Raw genomic sequence first — 23,999 nt, forward strand, 5'->3', positions numbered from 1 at the left:
CACCCGGCCGGAGCGGAATTGTGGGAGCAGCGTGTGGCTCGACGTAACCGCGCAAGCGCGCGAATGGGTCCAACGACGACACATGTGGAGGAATGTGGGGAAGCGAATGGAGGCTGTCGATCGCCCTCGGCGAGTTAGCTCCGCACACCCGAGGCTTTCTCGCGTCATCCGCGAAACTACTGGCCGGCTCCTTAAACGCAAGAAGCCACAAGGTTGCACGGTTTCTGAACCTAAAAGTGACGTTGATAGGTGCAAGGTCCCTGGAATTGCGCTGTTTGGCTTGTCGGAGCTTGCTTGACGGACCGAAGACAGGGCTTTTGCAGTTTTTCATTTCTTGAAATTACTACAAGCCATAAGCGGGGAAGCAGCAAAATAGGTATTTTTGAGAAGCCTTTTTGGATTGTTCGAGCATATCCATCCCATGCCTCCCAATCTCGGTCGTTGAATTTTTCGTGTGCCGGCAAGTCGAATCCGAGAACGGAGGAGATTCACGACCGTCTCCACATTCCCATGCATACGCGCCGAACCGTGCCCACTACCCTTGCATTTGAACAAGCAATGCCACCGGTGACCATAACCCGAATCTAGTAACCGAACTCGGCAAGCTGAGTCTTGACCTTCTCGTCGACCTTCGCGGTCTTCTGAGCGTCCGAGAGCTGTCTCCTGAGAGCCTTCTTGCGCTCGTAGTAGGCAGCGCTCTTGACCTTCCTCCTCTCCTCGAGCCTGTATCAACCCAGTCAGCTCCTGGCCACCACAACTATCCAGACCTCGCGAGTATACGTACCTGGAGACGACATCCTGGTACTTCCAGCCGAACTCGTGACCCAGGCGACCGACGGTGCAGTACTTGCGGCCAGGCTTCAACCTGAGGACGCGGAGAGCCTGGGGAACGACGACGCGCTTCATGTGGTCGTAGGGCTGGGGAACACCCTCGAAGGTCTTGAGGCGCTCCATGGCAGCGGCACCACGGGCGGTCTTGTGGGGAATCATGCCGCGGACGGTGCGCCAGAACATCTTGGACGGGGCGCGGAAGTGGAAGGGACCTGAGCGAGGGCATCAGTAGGGCGAACGGAGGACCGCGCGTAGAAATGGAGTACTAACCACCACGGGTGGGGTTGTAACGGGTCTGCTTGCGCAGGAAGGCCTGGTACTTCACTGTTGTGTCTCCGTCAGCGGTGCTCGGTTGTCGGATTGCTGCCGGACCGGCCAGAATCGCGCGCTCGGTCGCGGCGCCGGACGGTCGCCAATGGTGGACGTACACTTCGCGCGGAAGAACTCTCCGGAGATGTTGAGGGCCTCGCAGCGGACGACCACGATCTTCTGGCCGTTGAGCAGCTGCTTGGCCACGGTGCTGGCCAGGCGGCCAAGCAGGTGACCCTTGCCGTCGATGACAATCACGGGCTCGAAGGTCGACATCCTGCTCGATTTGCTGTCGGGTTGGTGGGTGTTAGTGGGATGTCGCTGTCGTTGGTCGTCTCGGTGCGCGAGGTCGGATTTTCGAGTGGTGTTCACAATCGGCCGTGCAAGCGAGTGCGGCTCGGAACAACCTGTTGATCCGCCCGACGCCGGCCGCACGCGCGAAAAAAGGAGCTGCGATCCGCGATCGAAACCGCAATCTGGATGCCACGTCGAACAATTGCGTTCCGTCCCGTTCTACGGAGTTGCTGTGTGCGACCGGCCCTGAGTGCCGCGTCTCGCGTCCGCTCGGCTCGCTGCAACGGCATGCGAGGCCCCAGGGTGCAATGCCTCACCGCCCGCCTAGCACTCCACACATACACTTCGCAACCTTGAACCCCCCAGCAGCTCTGCCAGTGCCATCCATTGGTTCGTACCTTCTTATTTGGGATGCACATATGAGCCGTGGTCGGAGATGGCTCCAGTCTCCACACTATCCCTCGTGCTCAGCAAGCATCCCCGACTCCGCGTGCGTCTCTCTAGCTCTGGGTGTTTGCTGCGTCTTGTCTCCACGTCTCTAGTTCTATTACGTCTGTCTCATTCCACCCTAATCTACACATCCGCACGGTCCTCGACGTCATTCTCGGTGCTGCGGCAGCAATCTCGACTACCATCTCTCAGTTGGCTGGCACGCAGGGCATCTATTCACTTCGAACGAACGCCGAAGGTTGCCAGTCCAAGCACCCAGTAGGCATATTTGCAAGACGTCACTCTCTCACTGCTGAGCCGGCATTAGTAGCGAATCGAGTGGCTAGTGCATCCATGGCTCTTTCGTCATCTCCTCACTCCATATCGCATCGCCAGTCGGACTAGATACAGTCAAGCGAAAAGCTACGTAGTGGTAATAGGCTCGCTCGTTTTCAATGCTGCCAGAAAGAAGGTATACCATGCTCTAAAGACATGAATAGCAGTGATCTAACAGCCCGTTTCCAAAATGCTTCATCTTACTAGTTTTCCGACCACGACCGCGCGGGGATGAATCAATCGTGTTGCGCAACACAGGATCACGGTTGAACACACCTCACTTGCAGTATAACGCAAACACGTCAAGTACAGAAACCTGGCATTCCGTGCCCGCGGAACGGAAGGCTAAAAATTAACAATCGTATTCCTCTCCTTGGTGTCATTCGACGCTGAACACGCTACACTGCTGCGTCCCGCAGCCGCCGCTTGAAGGCCTCCATTCCAAGGGCTGGAAGGTCAGGATGATATGTCCGGCTGCGCTCCGTCGTGAATTCGAGATGGAAACCAGGTATTTCGGAGGCTTGGTCGGCATCTTCGTGAAATTGCACGAGTGCCGGACGACATCAGACGCTACATGAAGCTCCTTTCCGCATCATTAATCGCTCGTCGGTCACGCTGTAGGTGTTCGTACACGGCGGCGAAGTGTTTCAGTGCCATTGACAACTGACTAGGACTACTACTAGGCTTTCAGCTATCTCAGAGAAAAGGAGAATCTTAACGTTCGAATCATGACGCGGAACCAAAGAATATCCGGAGATCTAGTAACAGCACTCTATCCGCATCCTCTTCAGTGTACGTCCTAGGTACTGTTCTAAATTTCACGCTTCCTTGACTCTCGAGAGTCTCGCAGTTGCACATTTCCCTCGTCCGTCTCATCTCGCCGAAGAGGGCACCCCTAACTTAAGCAACTGAGCAACGGTGAAGACCAACGACCGCGTCTTCGGTCTAGCCGCGAAGACCACTATTATTAAATGTAACAGTTTCAGTCGGATACAAGGCCATTGGCTAGACTTAACTAGAGTGCAAAGTCGTTTACCAGTCCGACAGTCTTGGAAGAGCCGCGAAACAACTTTGTCTACCATCATCTTCACGCATCATGTACATCCAGCATAGTCTGTTGGATAAAGTCAAAGTATGGTAGGTTTGATCAGAGATTGACGCTGGTCCAACACGCCACGTCCCATTTAATCCCCAGGTCGTTAACAAGGCCCATGTCCCCATCAGCGTTAGACCACATCTCTACACAGACACCAACACACATAGCGTCAGTCCCTCCAACTCCGCTCTGTTCACGATCGTAGCAGCAAAGTCCGCACTCCTTAGAGCGGGGCATTCGCATAACATAGCGCGTAAAGATATAAAGACAAGCCACAAAGGGCTTTTCCGTGACGGCGAAGGCCACGCAACAATGAGCCCAACCACTTCCCAATCCAGTCTCAAGGCAAGAACAACCAAGCCACTATCTACACGGCCGACGGCGGGGAGGAGATGAGAGCAAGCCCAAGCCCACCGAATTCCGCTACCGAAAAGTCTATGTCGAACCACGCGGTCCACGTGGACACGATTTAGCCTAGTCATTTTACGCTCCTTCCTCTCACGACCAGTGAGGGCGGAAGCCCCCAAGACCGCGTGCCCAGTCTCCGGTGAGGCGGGTTGACGTAGGGAGATGACGGTCCGGGAGAAGGGTTGACAGCTCACGGGTGGGGTTTCCGTCTGGGCCAACCCACTCACCCATTCACCGGGCGGAGTTAGCCCAAGAGCCTGGGCGCCGTCCGGCGGAACGCAGACCAAGAGCTGGGCAAAGCCGGCGGAAAACAGAACTAGCGGCCACACGCACAGAGAAAGAGTTGCTCTTCCCCAACCAAGGGAGGCAGGTGTCAGCTCGAAACTCGCTTCCCATGCCCCCATGCCGAAACCTCGTACGTTTTATCATCGCGCGAACTGAATCTCACTCTTTCCCTAAATTCCCAAAATAGGCTTTCGTTGCCCCCCAGCCAAGAGAAGTGGTGGAAGACACAAAAGTGGCGGTGTCTCGTCCCTCCCTCGGCGCCAACACTCGTCCCCCTCCCTACCTTTTTCGCCAAGAGCGGCGCCCTTGGCGGATCCCCCCCTTCACACCCTTGCATCCGCTGCCCCATCCTTGGCGGGGATGGAGCCAGCGCACGGCATCTTGATCGTCATGCCGAAAGCGAGCGCGTCGGCGGCTTGGCCGCTCGCCCGATGGATCCTTGTTGGGTGGTTCTGGGTACTGTTGTTTCTTTTCTCCTGTGGCGCGGGTTACATGGGAAAATACGTAAATGAAGCAGGTCATGCTGCGACCGCAGGGTTGGCGGATGTCTGGAAAGAGAGCATCATCGCCCCAGCCCTACCCCCCCTGTCACCTCACCGCCTCATCAACCTAGCTAGAGTGGGTCGTCGCTACTTCAGCGGGCGACGGGACCATCTTACGATACATGTTCTTTTCGCTCGGGATCGAAAGCTGGAACGCACATGCTTTTCTCGGCGAGACTATTTTATGCGAGTTTAGATGGTACGAGCAGGCAAACCAAAGTAAAGCTTCGGGGGCATTATCGGCGGGACGGCTAAGCATACTCCCCCCGGCCACGGCAATATCCGTGCACAAAGGCACATCGGGGACGTCCGCCGAGGGGGACAACCTGCGCACGCCATAACCGTGGTTCCGTCGAATGCGGGGAGAGGAGCCTCCCTCTCATCGTCACTCAGCCGAAGAAGGTCTTGCCCAATGGCTGCACGAAACCGAGCAGCCGGGGGATGCAGGCGTGGCCTGAACCGGCAGGCCGATTACCGATGCAGACGACGAGCAGTCCGATGGAGACAGCTCCGGCCTGGGGCGCCACCAAGGATGCACAATGCGGCCAACGTCCTCTCTCCGAGATTTATTTCCACCCATCGCGGCTTTCGCCTAGCAACCTATCAACAAGCCCCGTCTACCTACGGGTGTCCATCACCGCCGCTATCAAGACATTGGACGAATACGGGACAGAGAAAACACCGTCGAACCAGCTACCACATTAACCTTTCGGACGTGCCCACACTCGCACCCCTCGTCTTGCTACATGATACAGACTCCAGAAACCAACACCGCTTCCAACTTCGCGACAAAGCAATGAGACAATGGAAAGAAAACATCTCCTCCAAACCCCACATAAGACACTAAACATATTTCAACATGGTGCGTTTTCAAAGGAGTGGACTTGCATGCGAAGATTCCCCAATGCTGACACCGAGCCCATGCAATCATCATTCGGATCCGAATCAGCACAGAAAGATGCGAGCAACAATGCTCGATGCAGCGCTCAAGGGAAATTGACAATCGAAAAGACGTGAACCAAAAGGAAAAAAAAAAACTCCAAAACGGGCAAAAAAGAAAAAACTGACGCTGCCATCCTCCTTTTTCCCATCCATCCCACTACGTCTCCCCCTCTTGGCAACACCACAATCATCCCATTCGCCCTTTTCCATCCACAAAAAGCCGTTATATCTTAAAACCGCGGGGTATCATGAACGAAGCGTAAGCAATGCAATAAGGCAGTGCGTACACCTGGTACATGCACAGTATGCGCGTATGACAACCACCGCAGACTTCTGAGGTGTGCGGCGAACCGGCGCCGCTTGTCTTGACAAAATCAGGTAGGACAAGTGTCCATCCCACCTTCGGGCTCTCTTCCCTCACCTTCCCTCCTCTTTCCGGGTGCCACCAGACCGATGCTGCTTCAGAACCGAGTGAACACGACTCCTGCACCCGAAATTTCCACGTATTAGTTGTAGGCGACGCAGAGCCGTTCCCCCCGTCCGTCCCATGGGCCTCCAGCAGCAGCCTCTTTCGTCCACGTCCGCTCCACCTCCCGCGCTGCACCAGAACCACCCCTCGCAACGGCTCGGGCCAAGCAGCCACCGCAGTCACATTAGCCCTCCTCTTGACCGCTTCAAGCCTCCCAAATCCACCTCTTTTACTTCTCTGGCCGTTAACGGAATCCGAAGCCCATCCCCTGGCCTTGGCCCATGCCACTTCCTTGTTCAGCGAACATCCCGGCCCATTCTTCTCCTGTAAAGAGGTCGTCGATGTTCATGGATCCAGTACCAGCCATCGCCATCGGTCCGCCCATTCCCGCACCGCTCGTGGCCGCCATGCCGTCCTGCATCCCCGTACCAGCTCCGAACATCTGGCGCGCATGGGGATGCGCCGCGTGCATCGCGTTGGGGTTCATGCCAAACTGTGTGCCGGCGGCGAAGATGAATGGGCTCGGGTTGTGGAGCTCGACGTCCACAGCATGGGGGTCACCGCGTGGGCCAGCATTGGGCGGCATGCCGAAAATTCCAGAGTTCCTGTTGCTACTAGCGCTACGATTGGAGACCGGCGTTCCAGTGCCTCCTGATCCACCGAACGCAAGGAAAGCATTGGCAGGATCGCCAACCCTGTTGATGCTGCTAAACCCGTTGTTCTCAAAGGTCGTCATGGGCTGGTTTGGATACGCAAGCGGGTCGCCGGATGGGAACATCATAGCGCTGAGGTCGGGAATCGGCGGGCTGAATCCATTGATGCGGTCGATGAAAGTGTTGTGTGCGGGTAAGAAACCGAACTGAGGCATCTGAGGTTGCTGAGATTGCTGCGCCTGGCGGAACACCGGAGACGGAGTCATGTTGTGCTGCACGCCGTGAGGGTAAAAGCTGTGAGCTGTGGGCATGCTATGAGGCAGGGCGGGCCCAGCCCCAAACTGGCTTTGCGGCGGGTCGTCGAGGTCAGGGGGCTGAGGGAAGCTAGGGCGGAATGACCCTCTTGCACGAGGATCGTCGAGGTTCTTCGGAAAGGTGTTGGCACGCCGGGGAGGTATGGCCTGAACATCATGTAAGTCTGGCTCGGATAGACCGGACATGGACTTGTCATCGGGTTGGGGCGACGGAGCTTGCCGACGCTTGCGACTCGCGGCAGCAAGCGCCAGCTCTCGGCCGTGTTGGATGCGTTCCGGCAACTGGTCAAACACAGCCTGCGTTTGTCAGTGGGTGTACGTAACAATGAAACCTTCAAACCTACTTTGAGAGTGCTCGTGCACCTGTCCGCGGCCATGCTCCGCTTGGCAAGACCTTCCAAGACATCTTTTCCTTCATATGCCTCCTTCAACACGTCCTGGCTTGTGGGTGATTCCGGATTCTCGAGAGCGAAGTAGACTAGAGTCATAATCGAGAAGAACGTCGTATACATTGTGAACCAATAGCAACCATTGAGCATCCCTCTCTTCTTCATCTCGGCAGTGATGTGGATGATGTTCCGGGACACGCTGATGCAGGCAGATGCACAAGCGTAAGCACGCTTATCCAAGGACGCACAGGTCGGAGACTTGGAAACGTAGTGAACGAATGGGCGGTACAGCATCATCTGCGTATGAGCATATGCCATGCGAAGGAGCTGACGTACGCTGTCTAGAGTCAGTTTTGGGTCGCCCGTTCTGGTTTTGGCCTGGCACTTACCGAGTGATGAGGATGGATGCCTCCCCACCAGGCTTCAATGCCATCGGTAGGTTTTCCATCCACTGCTGAAGGTCTTTCTCAAGTTCCCTGATGTCAGCGTACGATACGGTGTAGGACATTATCTTCTGTCCCTGTAGGATATGTGTCTTGCCCTTGATTGGGTAAACGACACGGACTACTTTCGCGAGGATGTCAATGAGGGTCGTGTGCGCATTGCAAGCAGTGATGAGAGACACGTGGCTGGGAGGCTGAGTCAAGTATTCAGTCTCCGTGATGTACTCGTCATCAAGCGCAGCCGGCAGCTCCTGATCAACATCCTCGTTGCTCATGGTGTGAGGCAATCCTAGGAGCGCTCCTACGTAGATATCCATCTTGCGAATGACCCAGAAAATTCGCTTACGAGTCTCATTCTCGATGGGGTTGAACCGGTCGTTCATAGAGCGGTGCAGGCCCATGCGCAGGGCAGAGCGGAGGGCAATCCCAATGTAGGCGTAGCAAGTGGAGAGCTTGGCAGAAGATTGCAGAAACAGAATCATGAAGATGACAGCCTGGAGCGCATGCAGATCACGGCACATGGCAATGTCCAGTATGTTTCGGGCGGCCTTGAAGTATTGAACACTGCGGAATGGTGAGCTTCTCGAGCATGGTGCGATGGGGGATGGGGGCTTACCCTTGGTTAATGGCGTTCTCGTAGCCTACCTCATCCAGATCCTCAGAGGTCCGTGAAAACAGGGTTCCTAGGGCGAGGACAGTGTACAGCAAGGGCAGGAAACTATTCTCGGCAGCACCATATTCTTCAGGCAACTTGCCGTACAGCGTCTCAAAGCTCTTCCAGAAGCTCGGCAGATGCACAACACGTAGCAGGGCGCTGGCATCGTTGAGTGCCGTGTCGCACAGTTCTCGGGCTTTCTCCCTAGACGGCAGCTCGGCACCACCCAGCACAGCATTGTCGAAAGTAGCAGGCGAATCCTGTACAGACTTAGGCGACTCGAACACGTGGGAGAGTGGGCGGGTCAGGGGAAATGGGGAGGATTCGCCTTCACCGCGGCCCATAAAGTCGAACCTCTCACGCATCCGACGCACAAAGCTCAAGCCGGACGAGTGGCCGTGGTAGTCCCAGTAGCCGTGTTCATCGAGGTCGAGTTGGCCGGTGGCGCGCACCATCGACTCGAGCTGTCCCTCGCCGGACTGGGCTTGCGGGTTCATGGTGTCGACGCGCATCGGGCGGTCGGCTTGCGCGTGGGCCATCTGGCCGTCTGGTGCCGCGAAGGGCCGGGCCTGGGGCTGGGCCGGGGCCTGGGCCTGGGGGAGGGGAGGCAGCACACCTTCCTGCAAGCTTGCCACGAGGGCAGGGTCGTCGAGGTCTACGTTGGGCAGGATGGCTCCCAGCAGGGCCTCGGCGCGCTTCATCCGGCTCTCCAGCGCCTCGACGTACTGCGGGGCCGCGTTGCGGCGGCGGTTGGAGGGCTGGTCGTAGGTGCACTCTGCGGGGCGTCAGCTCTCAGGCGGCGCGGGGGAGTCTGGCGGACGTACCATAGCTGTAGACGGTGCAATGGGTGCACGGCTGCTTGCCATCGCACTTGATCTTCTTGCGCCGGCACTCGTCGCAGGCGCGGGTGACGCGGCGGCGCTTCTGCATGGGCACCTGGCGCGGCGCGTGGGAGTCGTCGGCGGACGGGCTCTGCTGGTCCTGGTCGGGCTGCTCAGAGGCATCGCGGGGCGTGTGGTCCGGCTCCTGCTGGGTGGTTGGCGTGGCCCACGGCGTGGTACCCGAGGCCGACGCACTCGGCGCGTCCTCGAGAGCCATTGTCTCTGAGGGCGTGTGGGCGGCCATGCAGTGCTGTGTGGAAGAGGAGGTCGCGCGGTTCTAGGTTAGAGTCGACTCCGCGGCTCGGGCGAAAATCCGCTGGGGGAATGGGTTTTAATGTGACCAGGGCATATCACAGGCTGTGGAGACGGAGCCGCCAAGGGCGTTCGGTGGCGGTGATCGCGGGCGCGGCGGTGTTAAGGAAGCACCGAGCGCGGGCGTGCAAATCGCCTGCGCTGGCGCCAAGCGGGCGTCCGCCGTTGGGGGCTCGCACACGCAGGAGGCGCCCCGTAGGTCGTGGGTAGGGCTGCGCCGAGCCAGGCCAGGCCCGGGCGGGCTGTGTGACTGGGAGATCCACCGGGTAGGGAAGGACGATGTCGCGGCCGCCGCGCGCATTACTTCAGCAGCGCCCTATTGCCCAGCGCTACGTAATGGATGAAGCTTGGCCTCGCTTATCGAGGGATAGTGCGCCGTCGCGCGCACCTCCCGCTCCCCGACGGCCTGGGGTGGGCCAAGCAGACGCGCGACGCCGCGTCGAGGGTGGCGGCGCAGAAGCGGAGTGCTTGGCCGCGCATGGGAGGCTGCCCCCCACCAGCGCTGCCGCTTTTTCCAGAACCCTCGAACCCGGCCGCCGTTGGCCAATCCCCGCCGCGCCCGCCGGCAAGCATTCCGCACGCCCGCGGAAATAAGCGATCTGTGTGTTCGCGCCGAGTCAGCCGCGCCTCGCTCCCAGCCGCAGCCCAGTGCAGCGCCGGCGGACGCGCGCCTCAGGCCCAGGAATTGCTTGGCGCCGGCCTGCGCTGCCCGTCGCGCAACGGAGACGCTTGGCGCCCAGCACACGCACCGAGTACAGCAGGGTGGAGCTGCCTGGGGCCACACACCACCGCCATGGGCCCCATCGCGCGCTGCGCCTTGCAACGTACAGCGGGCGGTCCCCGTGATGTGGCGCATTGTCCACCCGGCACAGCTGCGCGTCGGGGCGCAGTGGGACGTCAGCTGCCCGCCCGCCCGGCCACCCAAGCAACTCCCGTGCCCTCCGCCAGCACCAACTTACCGCGCTATCAATTGCCGTTCGCGACCATGTCCGTCGAACCCCGATAACGCTTCTCGCCCTTCCCAGCCCTCTCTTCCCGGCCCGCCAGATCTGCGTGTGCATGACCTCGGATGCCGATCCGCAAGCTTGCCGGAACCCAACCATGGCTCGAGCAATTCGTCAATTGCTGACGCTGCCTGTAATGACGCTGCATCCGGCCCTGCCCATCTGTCGCCCCTCCCTGTCATTCCTCTAGCGCCGCCCTAGCCACATGCTAGGGCTGATCGGCAGGGACTGATGGAGCCGTGGATGGACGCTTCGTGCGTACTCCGTACAGCTTGGCCAACATGCCCATGCCGCTTTTGACTCAGAGCCGTCGCCCAGCAGCGTTGCAACAGCAGCGTCATCCCAGCCTGCAAAAATAGCTGTAGCCTCTTCAGGCACGTTGAAGTCCGTTGCCGCTTCCAGTTAGCTTGCCCCATGGCCGGGCCACGCCATGGTCCTGGGCGCCGGAGTCGTCGCTTTCAACGCGAGTACGTGGGTCGCAGCGTGCCGGCTTTTGCGTGCTGCCTCCCCACTGATGGATTCTGCGGACATAGACCACTCCGTGGCATGTCTCTTGCCTCGTCAAGCTTGCCGCGAAGACTCCCGTCCAGCATCGTTCTACTCTGCCATGGTTTCCCCGAGAATGGAGGCTAGCAGACTGAAACGCATGTAATTGCGAACTTGCAACCCTGCGATGTGGCTGCTACCTGTCCAGGCTCGGTAAAACTCCACCGTCGGCACATTCACACGTCGGCCCCTGGCATTGGCAGGCCCCTGTAGATGACAGGAGCGTCTATCTTCTGCAACATCGCAGCCTCGGCACGGCACCAGGAATGGTGTCGGCCCAACGATAATGGGATGACAAACGTGCGTTCGTGCAGCACGCGAAGATCTTGGGAAAGGATGACGCGTGCTCAATCGTCACACAGCAGTAAATGAGGAAGGAAGTCTGACCTCGGAGCCGGACAGCAAGATCTCACATGGACCCCAGAAAGCGAGTGTGGCGAAGGCAGAGCAAGGGAGGGATTTCCTGTCGGCGTTGCCAAGACCAAATCATCGCGATGTTTGCGCCTGCAGGTCAAGCAGACTGGGCTGTCCTCCGGCTCGAGCCGTAAACGCGGAGCTAAGAACGAAATGTCTGGCGGGAGCTCGCTTTAGTTGGCGAGCAGCTGGGTCCAATCGTAGCGTGTCTGGTGACCCGGGCTGGCGTCTCTGGGGACGATGACGGCTATTCTTCCCTCCCTGGCGTGGTTTTGACAAGGACGTTCATGACAGGCCCGTTTCGGGAATACGTTACGGCGGCGAGTGCGTAAGGATTCTCGGCCTGCTCACGGCCATTGGCCAGGATGGACGGTGCTCGAGGATCCATACCCAGCGCAGGCGGGCAGTAACGTTCGGCAACAGTTCAGGATGCAGGCTCGCTTGGCAGGCGTGTGCGGACGGCACCACTTGGGTTCGGCATCCCCGAGGCGTCGCACATGTTTCGAGATACCGTCATCCGCGACCTGAGAGGCCCAAGCCACGCTGTTCCTGCGGGAGCTGCCCCGCTTGGGGAGGCTCATGGAGTCCAGTGACCAGCACAGCCCCAGCGGAAACCCAGGGACGCAGGCCACATGGGCGGGGAATCTCGTCGGAGTGTGGCGAAGTGCATCTGGGCCCAGTATCTCGTCGCAGCAGGCGGAGCAGCCACGACATGGGTGTGCATTCCAGACGGCGGGCCGCTGGGAACCGGGCGTGGCGCGCGGCGGCGCTCTGGGGAAGGCACGGGCAAGGGCGGCGCGGAAACAAGCCTCTCGGATCAGGTCAGCATTGCGATCTGGGTTGTGCGGGCGGACAGAAGTGCGCGACGTGGAAGGTCTAAGTGTGCCGACTAACCGTGAAGCTGTTGCCATCGAGTCGCACACCAGGTCGCTTCGGCGGAAATATGTCCAATCAGCGCAGAGAGCGCGCACCCTGATGTCCTGGCGGCCCCAGCGCGGGCCCGCCGCCTTCTAAAAATGCAGGCGGGCTGCGGATGATGGGTCCATCGGGCAGCAGATATATCTGCACTGGAGCGAGGTCACGTCAATAGCTCCAGAGGCGCCGGAGGGGGCGCATTGCGGAGCGTGGCCCCGGCCGGGAACGCAGAGGCACGAGGGCGACTGTACGCAGTAGCTGCCGTCCTTGGGGGGCCGAGTCTGGAGCAGCGGCGAGAAAAATTTTCGGGGGAGACCGGGCAACGATGCTGAGGCCGGGAGGAGCGCTGTTCAGCAGACGGCGCTGGCAAGTGCTGAGCGGCTTGGTGGTGCGTAGGGCTGGCCGGCAGCGGCGCGAGGTCGGGGGGACGTTGCGGAGGCCAAAGGCTTAGCCTTGCGGTCCAGCCGCGCGACGCTGCCGCCAGGCACTCCCGGCCGCAGAACCATACGTCACCCGCGGAACCATCGCGCACGACTCGCCCTTAGCTGCCTCACGCAACCCGCTCGGGCTGGCACTTCCGCTCGGCGGCGACTTGCTACGCAGCACGCCATTACGCTACCCGCGCCCACTCGGCTGGCCTGTTCGTGTCCGGAAACACCGGCAGTTTCTCTGCTACCCGTCGGCGCCTCTTCCGCACTTGCCCGAGAGCGTTCCATGGTCGCGCTCTTCACGTGCACCCGAACGCGCCTTTGGGTTAGGGATTTCTTTATAGCTTCCGCGGCCTCCTCAGGGCCGCCGACTGCCCCAACCGCTGGCATTGGCACGCACTGTGGCGCCGCGGTCTAGATTGCGGCCGGATCAACGCACCGTGCCAGTGTTGGAAACGCAGCATGCAATTCACTGCACTGGCAATCCCATGCCCAATTGGCAAAGTCCATGGGATTGCGGTGCCGTCATTGGCTGGAGAAGGGTGCAACGGCTTGGGGCAGGGCGGATAGGGCGGCGCCTCCAGCCCTTCGCCCACTGCTTCCTAGCTGCCCCAAACGCCTCCTACAGGCAAACCCCCAGCACGCGGGGCAAACAGGAACAAAAATAGACGCGTCGGCCAGCCAGTGCAGCATTTGCGGCTGAAGCAGGTGGAGCGGCCATTCATCATCGCTGGTTCGATCGTTGCTGTTTATGGCGCCAGCTTGTCGGGAGTAACGGCACGTAGCTGCAGGGGCGTGGGCGCCGGTAAGCTCAGCCAACTCGGCCTCAGTCACGAAGGCGGTCGGGAGCGCACAGGGCCAGGGCTAAGAAAAGAGGTTTGTTGAGCGGGCGGCGAGTCATCAGGTCGCGCTTTCCTGCTCTGCAACGGTGCTTCCACCGGTGCTTCCACCGGTGCCGGGTCGAGACAACTCCCAGCTGCGCGTCCCATTGGCCTTCCTCCGCTCTCTTCGTGCCCCAGGAGCCCTATGTTGCAGCTCCGCGGCCTTCTTCACCGCCAACAGCTACTTCCTAGCTTCCCTCTGGCCCTCCAGAACACACAGCTCTCCCGGCTTTGGCACCTCCCGCTACCTAACTTCCCCACTGCCAATCTCGCCCTTTGTGCCGTCATAGCTCACCTTTCCCAGGCGCGCCGCAGTGATGAAGCGAGACCCGACACGTAAACATCGGTTCTTTTGCATTGTCATTACCTGCTCATCCTCGAACCGTGCCCGCATTCCCGCCGCTCACCTCACCCAGCCATGCCGGCCTATCACCCCCACCTGCCGGATAGATACCCTCGAGCCCAGCACGCTCGAGCCATATAATGGGGACTCGCAGATGGCATCGTGCCAAGCTGGGAAGAGGATAACCCGTCAGTGCACGTTTCGAATGCGATGCCATCACCACCTCGGTCCTATTCTTTGACGATAAGGAGGCCCGCGGGCTGATGATCCAAATGTGGCACGCAATGGAAGGAACCTTCCAGCTTGGCAGTTGCCGGAGGCGAGGCAAGGCCCCACTGGTCTAGCTGCCGCCGCCGTTGCTGCTGCTCCCCGGCCAGCCCACATGCTCGGGACAATTGAGAGAACAGATGCAAAGAACGTCACAAAGCAAATCTGAATATGCATGTTGCCGCGGCGTTCAGGGGCCCTTGAGGAAGGGGACTGGGCGGGAGAAGGGACACGCGCACGACAGACAGCCACACAAGCGCTTCCCGAACGGATGCGCTTCGTCCGTGCCGCATTGGAGATGACTCCTTGCGCAAGCCACAGGAGGCGACGTGGCGCATTCCATGTGCGTTGAGGCACTGCGCCCCGTCGTACAGAGCCTGCATTCTTGGATGTACAAGAAAGGAGACATGATGGGGCTGTGTTCGATGTGGGCGGTGCTAACAAGGGTGCCTTTATGATGCCCGTTAATCCTCGTTGCCCATGCTTAGCGGGGCATGATGGTATTTGCTGCGCCTTTGAGGCTGTGCTTGGATGGCTCTCTCTATGATCGACTGGTGCCCAAGAACGAAAGGGAACCCAATCGCCATCGGCACCTACCGCCTTGATTGGCCTGCTGGAGAAATGAGTCCGCGTGGGCCCTCTCGTCAGCTTCTCGATGCTAGCCACACAGTGAATTGCAAATGACTCGGTCCTTCTGCTTCCCACGCAGGATTTCACCCTTCTCATCTGTGCAATTGAAGTAAGTATACAGACGTAGATGTGAATTTCTCCGTAGGCTTCTTTGGCCATGTCTAGAGCGATATTTGCTTCGTTGAGAGCTCGAAGCAATAGCCTCATCTATGTCGTATTTCCTATCTTTACAGAGAATTATACAATGCTCCTACAAGCCAGGCTCCACATTCCTCCATGTTCCGAGCAGCATGCGCTGGGGAAGTGGACCTGTATGGAATATATGCTCCCTTTGATATTCCTTCTCTCGACGGCCGCTATACTCAGCGAAGCAGGTTGACTGCATTTTAGCGTCACCATTCAAATGTTCCATGGAAGTATCATGTCTTTCTCCTGCAGCGCTCACCTCGCGTCGCCAGTTCGTCCTCATCTCAAGGAAAGAAAATATAGAATGGAGCTGAATCGTGGGCGTTGACCATTACTCAGAGCCAAAGCAAAAAATTTGCTGTACGACAAAGCTTCCGTCGCTCACGGCTTTCAAGCTGCACGGCAGTAAATCCATTCGTCATATGCCTTCACATTGGACTTGTATTATCGTTGTTATCTCGACAACTCCAGAATGGGAAGGATTGCAGCCGGGCTGGCTCCTTGTAGAGTGTACGTTGCACGGTACCGGAGAGACGTGTCGTAAGCCTCAACTTGCGAACTACTTGTGCTAGTAAACTCTTGTCAGTTCGCGGGAAGGTATCTGTAAAGTGCGAGCATCTATGGAGGGAAAGTTGTAACCACCCATCCAGTTCTATACTCTTTTTGCAGTTGCCAGGTACAATTGATGGGTGCGGACGTGGTTCGCCGCAGCAGGTGTGATTGCCAGTCCTTTGAGCGTCAGGTCCTGCGCACAAGGCCTGCGTCGGGAAGCAGGCTTGACCGTGCCGTCAAACGACGTGGCGGTCGAAAGCTTATAGCACGCAGCCACAGATGGCTCTACTTCCTCTGCGACTTCATTCATCTGGGCAGAGCTTAGTAGCCCAATCTTTGGTATGGCAGGTGTACCTAGGTATCCTAACACACCAACAGCCGGCAGAGATGGGTCGTTCAAGGAAGCGTCGAAACAATGGTAGGAGGGGAAAGAGGCGGAACGAGCCTCAAGTGTGATCTGCTGTCGAAGAATTTGCACCTTTGGGCATTAAGCCAGGGGGGTGAGGGGGCTTTCAAGCGCCACGGCGTCTCACGCCAGGAGCTGAACCAACAAGCCTCCCGCATGATCAGCAGGCATTGACCGTCGTTACTAATGTCTTTGGAATGCTGTAAATTCGAACGCCAAAAGAGCTGTCCCCCTAGCAATGGACTACGGACTCAACAACAGTCTTCCAAGCAGAATAGCTCAGTGCTATGTGCTGACGGCTCCGTTCCCCATCACGGGAAACCGGCACGGATCGCCGGAACATGGCACAGTTTGAGCAAACGCTAAACCCGAAACCGTAAATGCTAAACGTGAGTAACAAAGTTGGCTGCCGACACAGCCAGAAAGGATTTAGCGTGCGGTATGCCGTTACTGCTGCCTGGACTGCCCTTGAAAGTTGAGACGGCTGGACGAGTGCATGCAACACCGCGCTTCCGTGTGATATCATGCTGGAATGACCTGAGCATGCTACCAGTGAGGGAATCACAAGTCTGAGACCAGTTCTCCATTTCATAGCATCATATGAGGTATGTCATGAGCCTACTCAACGACTACGGCGACACTAGTACTGATGGCACGCTTGGACAGCTCACACGACGAAACGCGAACCGGCCGCATCCATCCTCCGCACACTTGAGCGTTATCCACCAGCGCTTGGCTCCACAGATACCAAGAAGCGACTATACTACACTAAATACGTGTTATACGACGGAACGTTCGGCTTGTCTTCTTGGTGGTGGAGAATGATAGGCAAACAGCCATCAATTAGGCATAAAACCCGGCACGTCATAAAAACGACAGGGCAACGAGTATAGAAAGATGTGAAGTAGTAATGGCATGAAAGCAACCCTTCAAATTGATTTACTCCTCTCTAGTATTCCCCCTCAGCAGCCATGACGAGCACTCCGGGCCTGTTGCGGAGGTCCGGTGCAGCAGAGTACAGACTATCTAAGCCCTTTAAGCCACGCCGGAGATGCTACATTCTCCCTACGTGGGTGGTTGAACTCAATGCTCGGATGTATATGCGAATCCCGAATGTTGGTAATTGCGTCTAGATGATGGATTCAACTGCCCGCGTCGGCTGGTGCAATCTCTATACAAGACAGATGTGGGCTGGTCCAATCCTTTGCAACCCGCTGTGCTTGCACCGTCGAGCCTCCTATTTGCAGACAATAGATGAAACCTTAGCACGCACATGTAACAGTGCGGAGTCGGACCTTATTGAGCTTGACGCCTGTCTTGCTTGTTCAAGTTTCTGCTACGTAGAGAGGCAGTCTCACTCCGGTACCGTAGTTTCCCCATAAGCAACACATGTCAAGTTCATGAGTACCTACGGCGGAATTGCTGAGCGCGGAGCATGTCTCAACTTGGACCAGAAGGTTGTTCAGCCAAACATGCCATTGCAGATGCGCGAAGCATTAAATCCCCTGGTTGCTGGCATTGTCATGTATGAAAAAGCACAACTGCGTTCCTTCTTGAATGCCTTCGAAGCATCCCTAATAAGGAATTAACACATCGACATTGTGGGAACATGAAGAAGCAGATACCGCATATTTCTCCCATTGGTCTTGCTACATGACATCACAATCATCGGATACACTCAGCATGTGCACTGAAAAGATTAGACCATTTACCCGCATGCTATGCATTAATAAGAGAAACCATCAGCAAGGACGAAGGAAAACAGTGACATGTTCGCCCAATGCGATCAACTTTGCGGGAAAGCTAAAACAGAAAGGGGAGAGAACCCAATATGTATATGAACTCATACCATCGCCATGTGCCGCTTTCCGAGACCGAAGGAACATGCTCTATCTAAAGGACAATGGACCGACAACCAAGTGGAAAGCGTCAAGATGGAGAACCGGAGGTGATAGGGCACGTTGTGACTCTCGGTCTGAACGCCTTCCTTCTTCGCTTGAACGCTTGCAGATGCACAACAGCCAGAGAAGGAAGAGAGGCGAGAAGGGGGGGCATCAGACAATCAGAAACGAGGTGGAGGAACGAAACACAGCAAGAAATAGAAAAAAGAAATAAAGCCGCTCAAGCATGGAAGAGACGCCAGTTATTGCTGCCTGGTATCATGCCAACCCCAAGCGAGCGGGGAAAAAAGACCTCATTCCTCATATCCACTTTCGCCCACCATCCGTTCCTTTCCCAGTCATTGCCATGCTCGTATCATGTACATGAGTGTCCGGATCTCGTGTTAAATCGCACCCGCCTAACCCGAAAAGAAGATGGCCTGACCGTGCTGTGGTTATGGTATCCCGGAATTTTCGATCAAGCACCCATCCCAACCCTCAATGATTCCCACCACCCATGACCAAAAAGATAGAAAAGCACCGGCAGTCATCTAGAGTGACGACATGGCCCTGCTAATGGCAGAGAAGCAGAGGCGCCTGCCGTCTAATGCCTCAGAACTTCATCCAGTCTCGTAAGCATATTGTTGCATTCCTTGACCAGCTCCTTGCGCTTGGCTCTTATGCTATCATCGCCGCCTGTCTCAATGGCATCCAGCTTCAGCAGCACCTGCGCGAGGACCGTTTCCGTCAAGCGCTTGTGCTCGAACTCGAGCTTGGCGGTCTCCTGCGGCGGGTTGGTCATGAACTGCACGCACATGGGCACGAGCGTGGTGTGGAACTTGCTGGATAGCTCCTGAAGCTTGTCCATGGGTGTCTGCGGGAGCTTCTGCGGCGGCGCGGGACGGTTGTTTGACGACGAGCTGGACGGACGCGGCGGCACGGCCGACGTCGTCGGCACGCCCAGGAACTCGGGCTTCGAGGCGCCGCCGACGTAGGCGATGCCCGGCTCCGGGGTGGCGCTCTCGCTGCGGCCGCCCTTCTTGCTGCTGTGCTTCTTCCCGCCGCGACGGCGCTTGTTCTTGCCCTTCTTCGACCGCGACCCGCCGCCAGGCGTCGACTCGCCGCCGTTGTCGCTGCTCTCGCTGCCGGACTCGCCGCCGTTCATGTCATCCCCACGCTGCGCGTACGCACCCTCGTTCCGGGATGAGGAACCGGAAGGCACCCCCTCGCCGACGACGCACATAATCTCGCTCTCGTAGTCGGAGCGCAGGCCCACGGCGCGCGCCTGCTGGTCGTCCTTCAGCTGGCGACCCTTGAAGAACAGCTTGATGCGGCGCGCGTCGTCAACGTCCATCTTGCGCGCAGCCGCGTCGCGGATGGACCGCACGCTTAGTTCGCCCGCATCGATGGCACCGCGGGCGAAGTGCACGGGGTAGCTGACGCGCTTGTGCTTCAGCACCAAGATGTCCGTTTCGCCGTTGGCGTTGCTGCGGCCCGAGGGCGCGGGAGGAGAGGCGGTGTGGTTGTTGCTGCCGCCGTCTGGCGTATGGGCGGCGCCTAGGTTCTTCTGGCTCGCGGCCAGGTCCTCGCTGGTGATGTAGCTGAAGTCGGCATCGGACACGGTGGTGCTGGCGGTGTCGCCGCGGCCGAAGGGACTGAAGCGGCCTCCCCACGAGCCGAAGCGTGAACTCCACGACATTCTCTTCAAGCCAAACAGGCCAATTAGTATGCCCGCAAGGAGGGTCGCAAGCAGCACAGCTAGCGACGTGGGGTCGTCTGTGTATCGGCGGGCGACGGCAGCGAGGTAGTCGAGCGGGCTCACGGGCGGCGAGGGGACGGGGTCGTCGTGCAGCAGCCTCGAGAGCGGCAGGTTGTAGGTACGGACGAAGTCGTGGAAGGCTCGCTGCAGGTTGGCTATGGACTGGTGGGCGTTGTCCAGGACACGGGGCTTGGGGGCAGCAGGATCGCGCTGTTGGATGGCCTGGGTTACGCGGGACAGCAGTTGCGACGCCACGGTTGCGACGGTATCGAGGACGGCGGGGGGAAAGGGTGTGGGTGATGTAGGCGAGAGGCGGCAATAACGCGATTCAGAGACGACGATGGCGGAAGAATGGCGGCCACAGTTGGGATGACGGCTGGTTACGGTGGGTGGTGATAGGCTGGCAGCAAGGACAAGGTGAGGCTTTCTTACGCCCACTTTTTGGGGATCGACGCTTTGCCGAACAAGCCCTGCTCAGCCCTGCTTAGTCCCACCACTGCAGGAATCGGACACCTTGCCTTCCGGCTGCACGTTACCCAAGATTTCTATTTTGCTATCCACAACCCACGAGACCCGAGCAGATTAAGAGAGGTGCGCCCTCCCATGAAGGAAATGAAAGACCCCAGCAGCGCCCGCTTCCGTCCGATGCACCAGACCCAGTCCGTGATTAGCCAGAGAAAAAGAAAAAAGAGAATAAGGAAAACAGTCCATGACGAAATAAGGCCCCGCATGCGCCGGCGCCAACGCGGCAATGCTGTCGTCAAGCGAGCGGATCCTCAACAGGGTTCCCTGGAGCATTATGCCCAACAGCATCCCAGCCGGCCACATCAGCCCATGCCCAGTGCCACAATCTCCAAACGGACTGTCGCCCTTGCCGAACATGTCGCCGGCAAAGGCCCTATGTTTTGTCCCTCCCCGTTCATCAACAAGCCACAGAAATCAAACAAACTGCCGAAAATGCTGTGTCGTTACTCGTATCAAATGAACCAAGTCCTGTACGCCTGCCCATGGGTGTCTCGGTCGCTTGGTATTGGTAGTTGGGCCTCTTATCCGGATGCTGCTGTTCACAGATATGTTGTGCTTCAACTGATCGCCCTTTCCGTTGCAATTCTTCGCGGATCGATCTTGTACCGTACGTACCTACGCTCTACGCTTGGGTTGAGCCAGGAGGTTCAGCCTCGCCTGGCTGAGGGCTCCTCGGCCGGCTTCTCTACGCCGCGGCGTCTTGTTGCTAGCCTCAGCTTTCTTCGGGGTGGCCTTGGCCGACGTCTTGGCCCGCTTGGCTGGGCGGCCTCCATCCCGCTCTTCCTCGTTTTCCTTCTCGCTCTCTGCGATCGCGCTCGGTACGTCCACCTTCCGTTTCTTAGCAGAAGATGTGAAGGGGTCGGGCAGAGCGGACGAAGCATCGCTGCTTCGGACATGCCGAATCGTAGGCCCCTTGATTCCGGAGCTGAACTTGATGGTCTTGTCAGAGCGGAAGGTGAAATCACCTGCGCCCATAGTGCCACGGCGAGCTGGAGAAGAAGCTGGCAGCTCCGGGTACTTGACCTCGGAAGATGCGTCTTGTGGGACCTCTGCTGGCGCCGGAACATCGTTGGCGGCCCCCGTCTTCGCAAGCGTGCTTTCACTGAAGACAACGTGCTTTTGAACGGGTGCAGTCGCCGGAACATCTGGCAGAGTCGTGTTCAGATGCGGCGGAGACGTCATGTGCGTTCCGGCAGCGATCTGGGCCGGATCCTGGGAGTAATGGCGAACGGGACTGCGGAGAATCGATTTCATAGAAGGCAGGCGTGAGACGGTCTGGCTAGCTTTGCGAAGATTATCCATCAAGGATGCCGGCGGCTTCGAGGGAGTCTTGAGGGCCTGTGCAGATGGGGATCGAGCCAATGTAGGGATGTACGACGTCTTCTTCAGCGTCTTTACGCTCTGTGAACGAGCGAGAGAGGCCTTAGTGGGAGTGGTGAGATGGGTCAAAGAGCGAGTGGCACTCTTCTGCGCCACTGGCTTCGGGCCCTCGCCATTCTCGCGAGTTGCAGACGCGTCATCTTCCTTGTTGCGCTTGAGTCGCTTGGCTGGACTGGTGTTGCCGTCACTGTCTGCCTTACGAAGGTCTACAGCAGATTTCGTGCGCGGCGTCCTACCGTTCGTCCTCTCCTGCTTGTCCAGCTCGGCCTTAGATGGCGAGCGCTTGAGTGCGGTGGCGGTAGGTTCAAGGCGCTCGCGGTTGGCGCGCAAGGCCGATGGATGGTTAGCAATAGAGTCCATTTTCTTGAACTCAGCCATGTGAGCAGCGCTGAAGCGACTGGTCTTGCTCGTTGGCGTTGCCATCCTGCGGGCAATATCCTCGTTCTTTTCAATCCCGTATTTCTCTGGGTTGGCCGACATCTGAGCCCGAATCTTCTCCGCCTCCTTCCTACTCTCTTCCATCAATTTCTTCGCCTCAGGACTAAGATCGAGCGACGGGCGCCTGAAACGGAACTTGAACTCGGGCGTGGAGAAGTTTGTAGTGGCCATCGTCTGCTGCGGCTTCGTGGGGGTCGCCTGTGTGATGGGGATCTTGCTGGTGCCCTTCTTGACAGGCTCCGTGGCTGCGCCCATATCGAGAAAACCGAGCCACCGCGCCTCGTCCAAAGGCTTAGCAGTGCTATGATGGTGGTGGGCCGGATGCATCTCAATGCCGCTGGGCTGAATCTGCGTCTTGCTGGTCGGCGTGTGGACAGCGATCTTGGGAACGTTCGACGCTGTACGATCAGACGAGGTTGTGGGAGTAGCGGCTTGCTTGGGGCTCGTGGTCTCGAGCTGCTCGTCGACTTTCTCGAGCGAAGGCATCTTGGGCGTCGCAACAACAGCGGGCGAGGCGACGTCCTCTGCAACGCTAGTGTTTCCACAGCGCTAGTGAAGTCAGTTCTTGTTCGAGGAGACGTTGGCGCTGGCTGGAGAGTTCGCGTACCTGCGGGGTGCTTCGCAGCCTCGAGGACTGGCGACGTGTGTGAACCATTGCGAAGGTCGCCGTCCGCGACGAGGATTGCAGACGACGCGTGTAGCGAAAAGCGCAGTGGATGTCAGCGGCGGGATGTCGCAGTGGGCGGACGGGCAGATGGAGATGGTGGAGAGATGGAGACCGGGGTGCGGCGCCGGAAGCTTGCACGATGGTTTGGGCCCGTGTCGCGCGGTCGGCGCCTAGGCTTGTAAACAAGCCGCCCGCCGCGAACCAAGCGCACACCCACGTGACCCTCTCAGCCCTACCACCATTCGCAAATCATCATCCGGCCCTTTGTTGAAACTAATCGATCGCCCGCACCCTGCTGTACCTGGCGGATGCCGTGACCCCAATGCACGTCATCCCCTTTGTGGAACAAGGGGCCTTGCAAATGAGACACCCTCTCCCTCTTCCAATCACGGCGATGATTTGGACCCTGATTCCCCGCTGTGGACATTACATTCTTCCCATGTGGGCAGCTGGATCCGATATCTGGGCGAATTTGTCTGCATTCAGCTCTCACATCTACGTCAACTGCCCACGTAATTATTATGGTGCAAGACACATGCTGATGGGCTCAATTCTGTTGCAGCCTGCCGTGCGGCCACCTGTTTCCACGCTTGTCCATTAGCAGGAGGAACAAACATTGATGCACTGTTTGTGCCTCCATCCAGGACAGGCGCCGTTTCACCCCGGTCCTCGCGTTTCACAGTCTTCCTCCATACCCGCGCAATGTTGTTCCATCACTTCGAGCGTGGCTCATGAGTACTGTCCAATTCATTGATTGGCTCCTATGTGCAAAGAAAAACTCAGGACCCAAAATTTGGCGGGAGAGTGGGGGTAACATCCCAACTCCCCGCTGTCCGTTCCATCCCACCTGGTATCTCCCTTGAATCCCCTCCATCAACAGCATCTGTTTGTTTCCCACAGTAATACCAAACAGTAGATATCGGGCGTCTCGACACGCTCCAATATACACGTACCCAAAATCGCGCCAGGTTTATTTATTCGTCATGACCATCAGGAAAAGGAAAACGAAGCCAAAAAAAAAGGGAAAAAAGGGAAAACGAGCACAAAGAGCTAAGCAGGAGGGGAAAGCATGTTGTAATAAGGATGGGGTAAGCGAATGTAGACACTACGTTTGTAGGTTTGGCGGGCAATGGCATTCTTCGTGCCGGACGAGATGTGAAACAAGAAAAGTCCCAAGGAAAGGAACAGAA

General features: G+C 58.0%; 4 protein-coding genes across 4 annotated transcripts; all 4 read right to left on the reverse strand.

Annotated features, from left to right (window-relative positions):
* Positions 1-584: 584 nt before the first annotated feature.
* Positions 585-1,416, reverse strand: RPL16A (60S ribosomal protein uL13; the record flags this gene model as incomplete). Its single annotated transcript, XM_066779316.1, has 4 exons — positions 585-723; positions 785-1,043; positions 1,102-1,155; positions 1,260-1,416. 4 exons carry the CDS (start codon positions 1,414-1,416, stop codon positions 585-587), a joined length of 609 nt encoding a protein of 202 aa, XP_066630120.1.
* Positions 1,417-6,185: 4,769 nt separating this feature from the next.
* On the reverse strand, positions 6,186-9,493 carry GIN1 (Gypsy retrotransposon integrase-like protein 1; the record flags this gene model as incomplete). The annotated part of the gene is made up of 5 exons (XM_066779317.1): positions 6,186-7,205; positions 7,253-7,634; positions 7,687-8,304; positions 8,357-9,170; positions 9,220-9,493. 5 exons carry the CDS (start codon positions 9,491-9,493, stop codon positions 6,186-6,188), a joined length of 3,108 nt encoding a protein of 1,035 aa, XP_066630121.1.
* A 9,151-nt stretch (positions 9,494-18,644) lies between these two features.
* Positions 18,645-20,612, reverse strand: SLS55_007903 (uncharacterized protein; the record flags this gene model as incomplete). The annotated part of the gene is made up of 2 exons (XM_066779318.1): positions 18,645-20,175; positions 20,608-20,612. The coding sequence occupies 2 exons, from the start codon at positions 20,610-20,612 to the stop codon at positions 18,645-18,647; spliced, it is 1,536 nt and encodes a 511-aa protein (XP_066630122.1).
* A 327-nt stretch (positions 20,613-20,939) lies between these two features.
* Positions 20,940-23,051, reverse strand: SLS55_007904 (uncharacterized protein; the record flags this gene model as incomplete). Its single annotated transcript, XM_066779319.1, has 2 exons — positions 20,940-22,691; positions 23,046-23,051. The coding sequence occupies 2 exons, from the start codon at positions 23,049-23,051 to the stop codon at positions 20,940-20,942; spliced, it is 1,758 nt and encodes a 585-aa protein (XP_066630123.1).
* Positions 23,052-23,999: the final 948 nt, after the last annotated feature.

The sequence above is a fragment of the Diplodia seriata genome (assembly GCF_021436955.1).
Source record: "Diplodia seriata strain FDS-637 chromosome Unknown scaffold_8, whole genome shotgun sequence".
NCBI lineage: Eukaryota > Fungi > Ascomycota > Dothideomycetes > Botryosphaeriales > Botryosphaeriaceae > Diplodia > Diplodia seriata.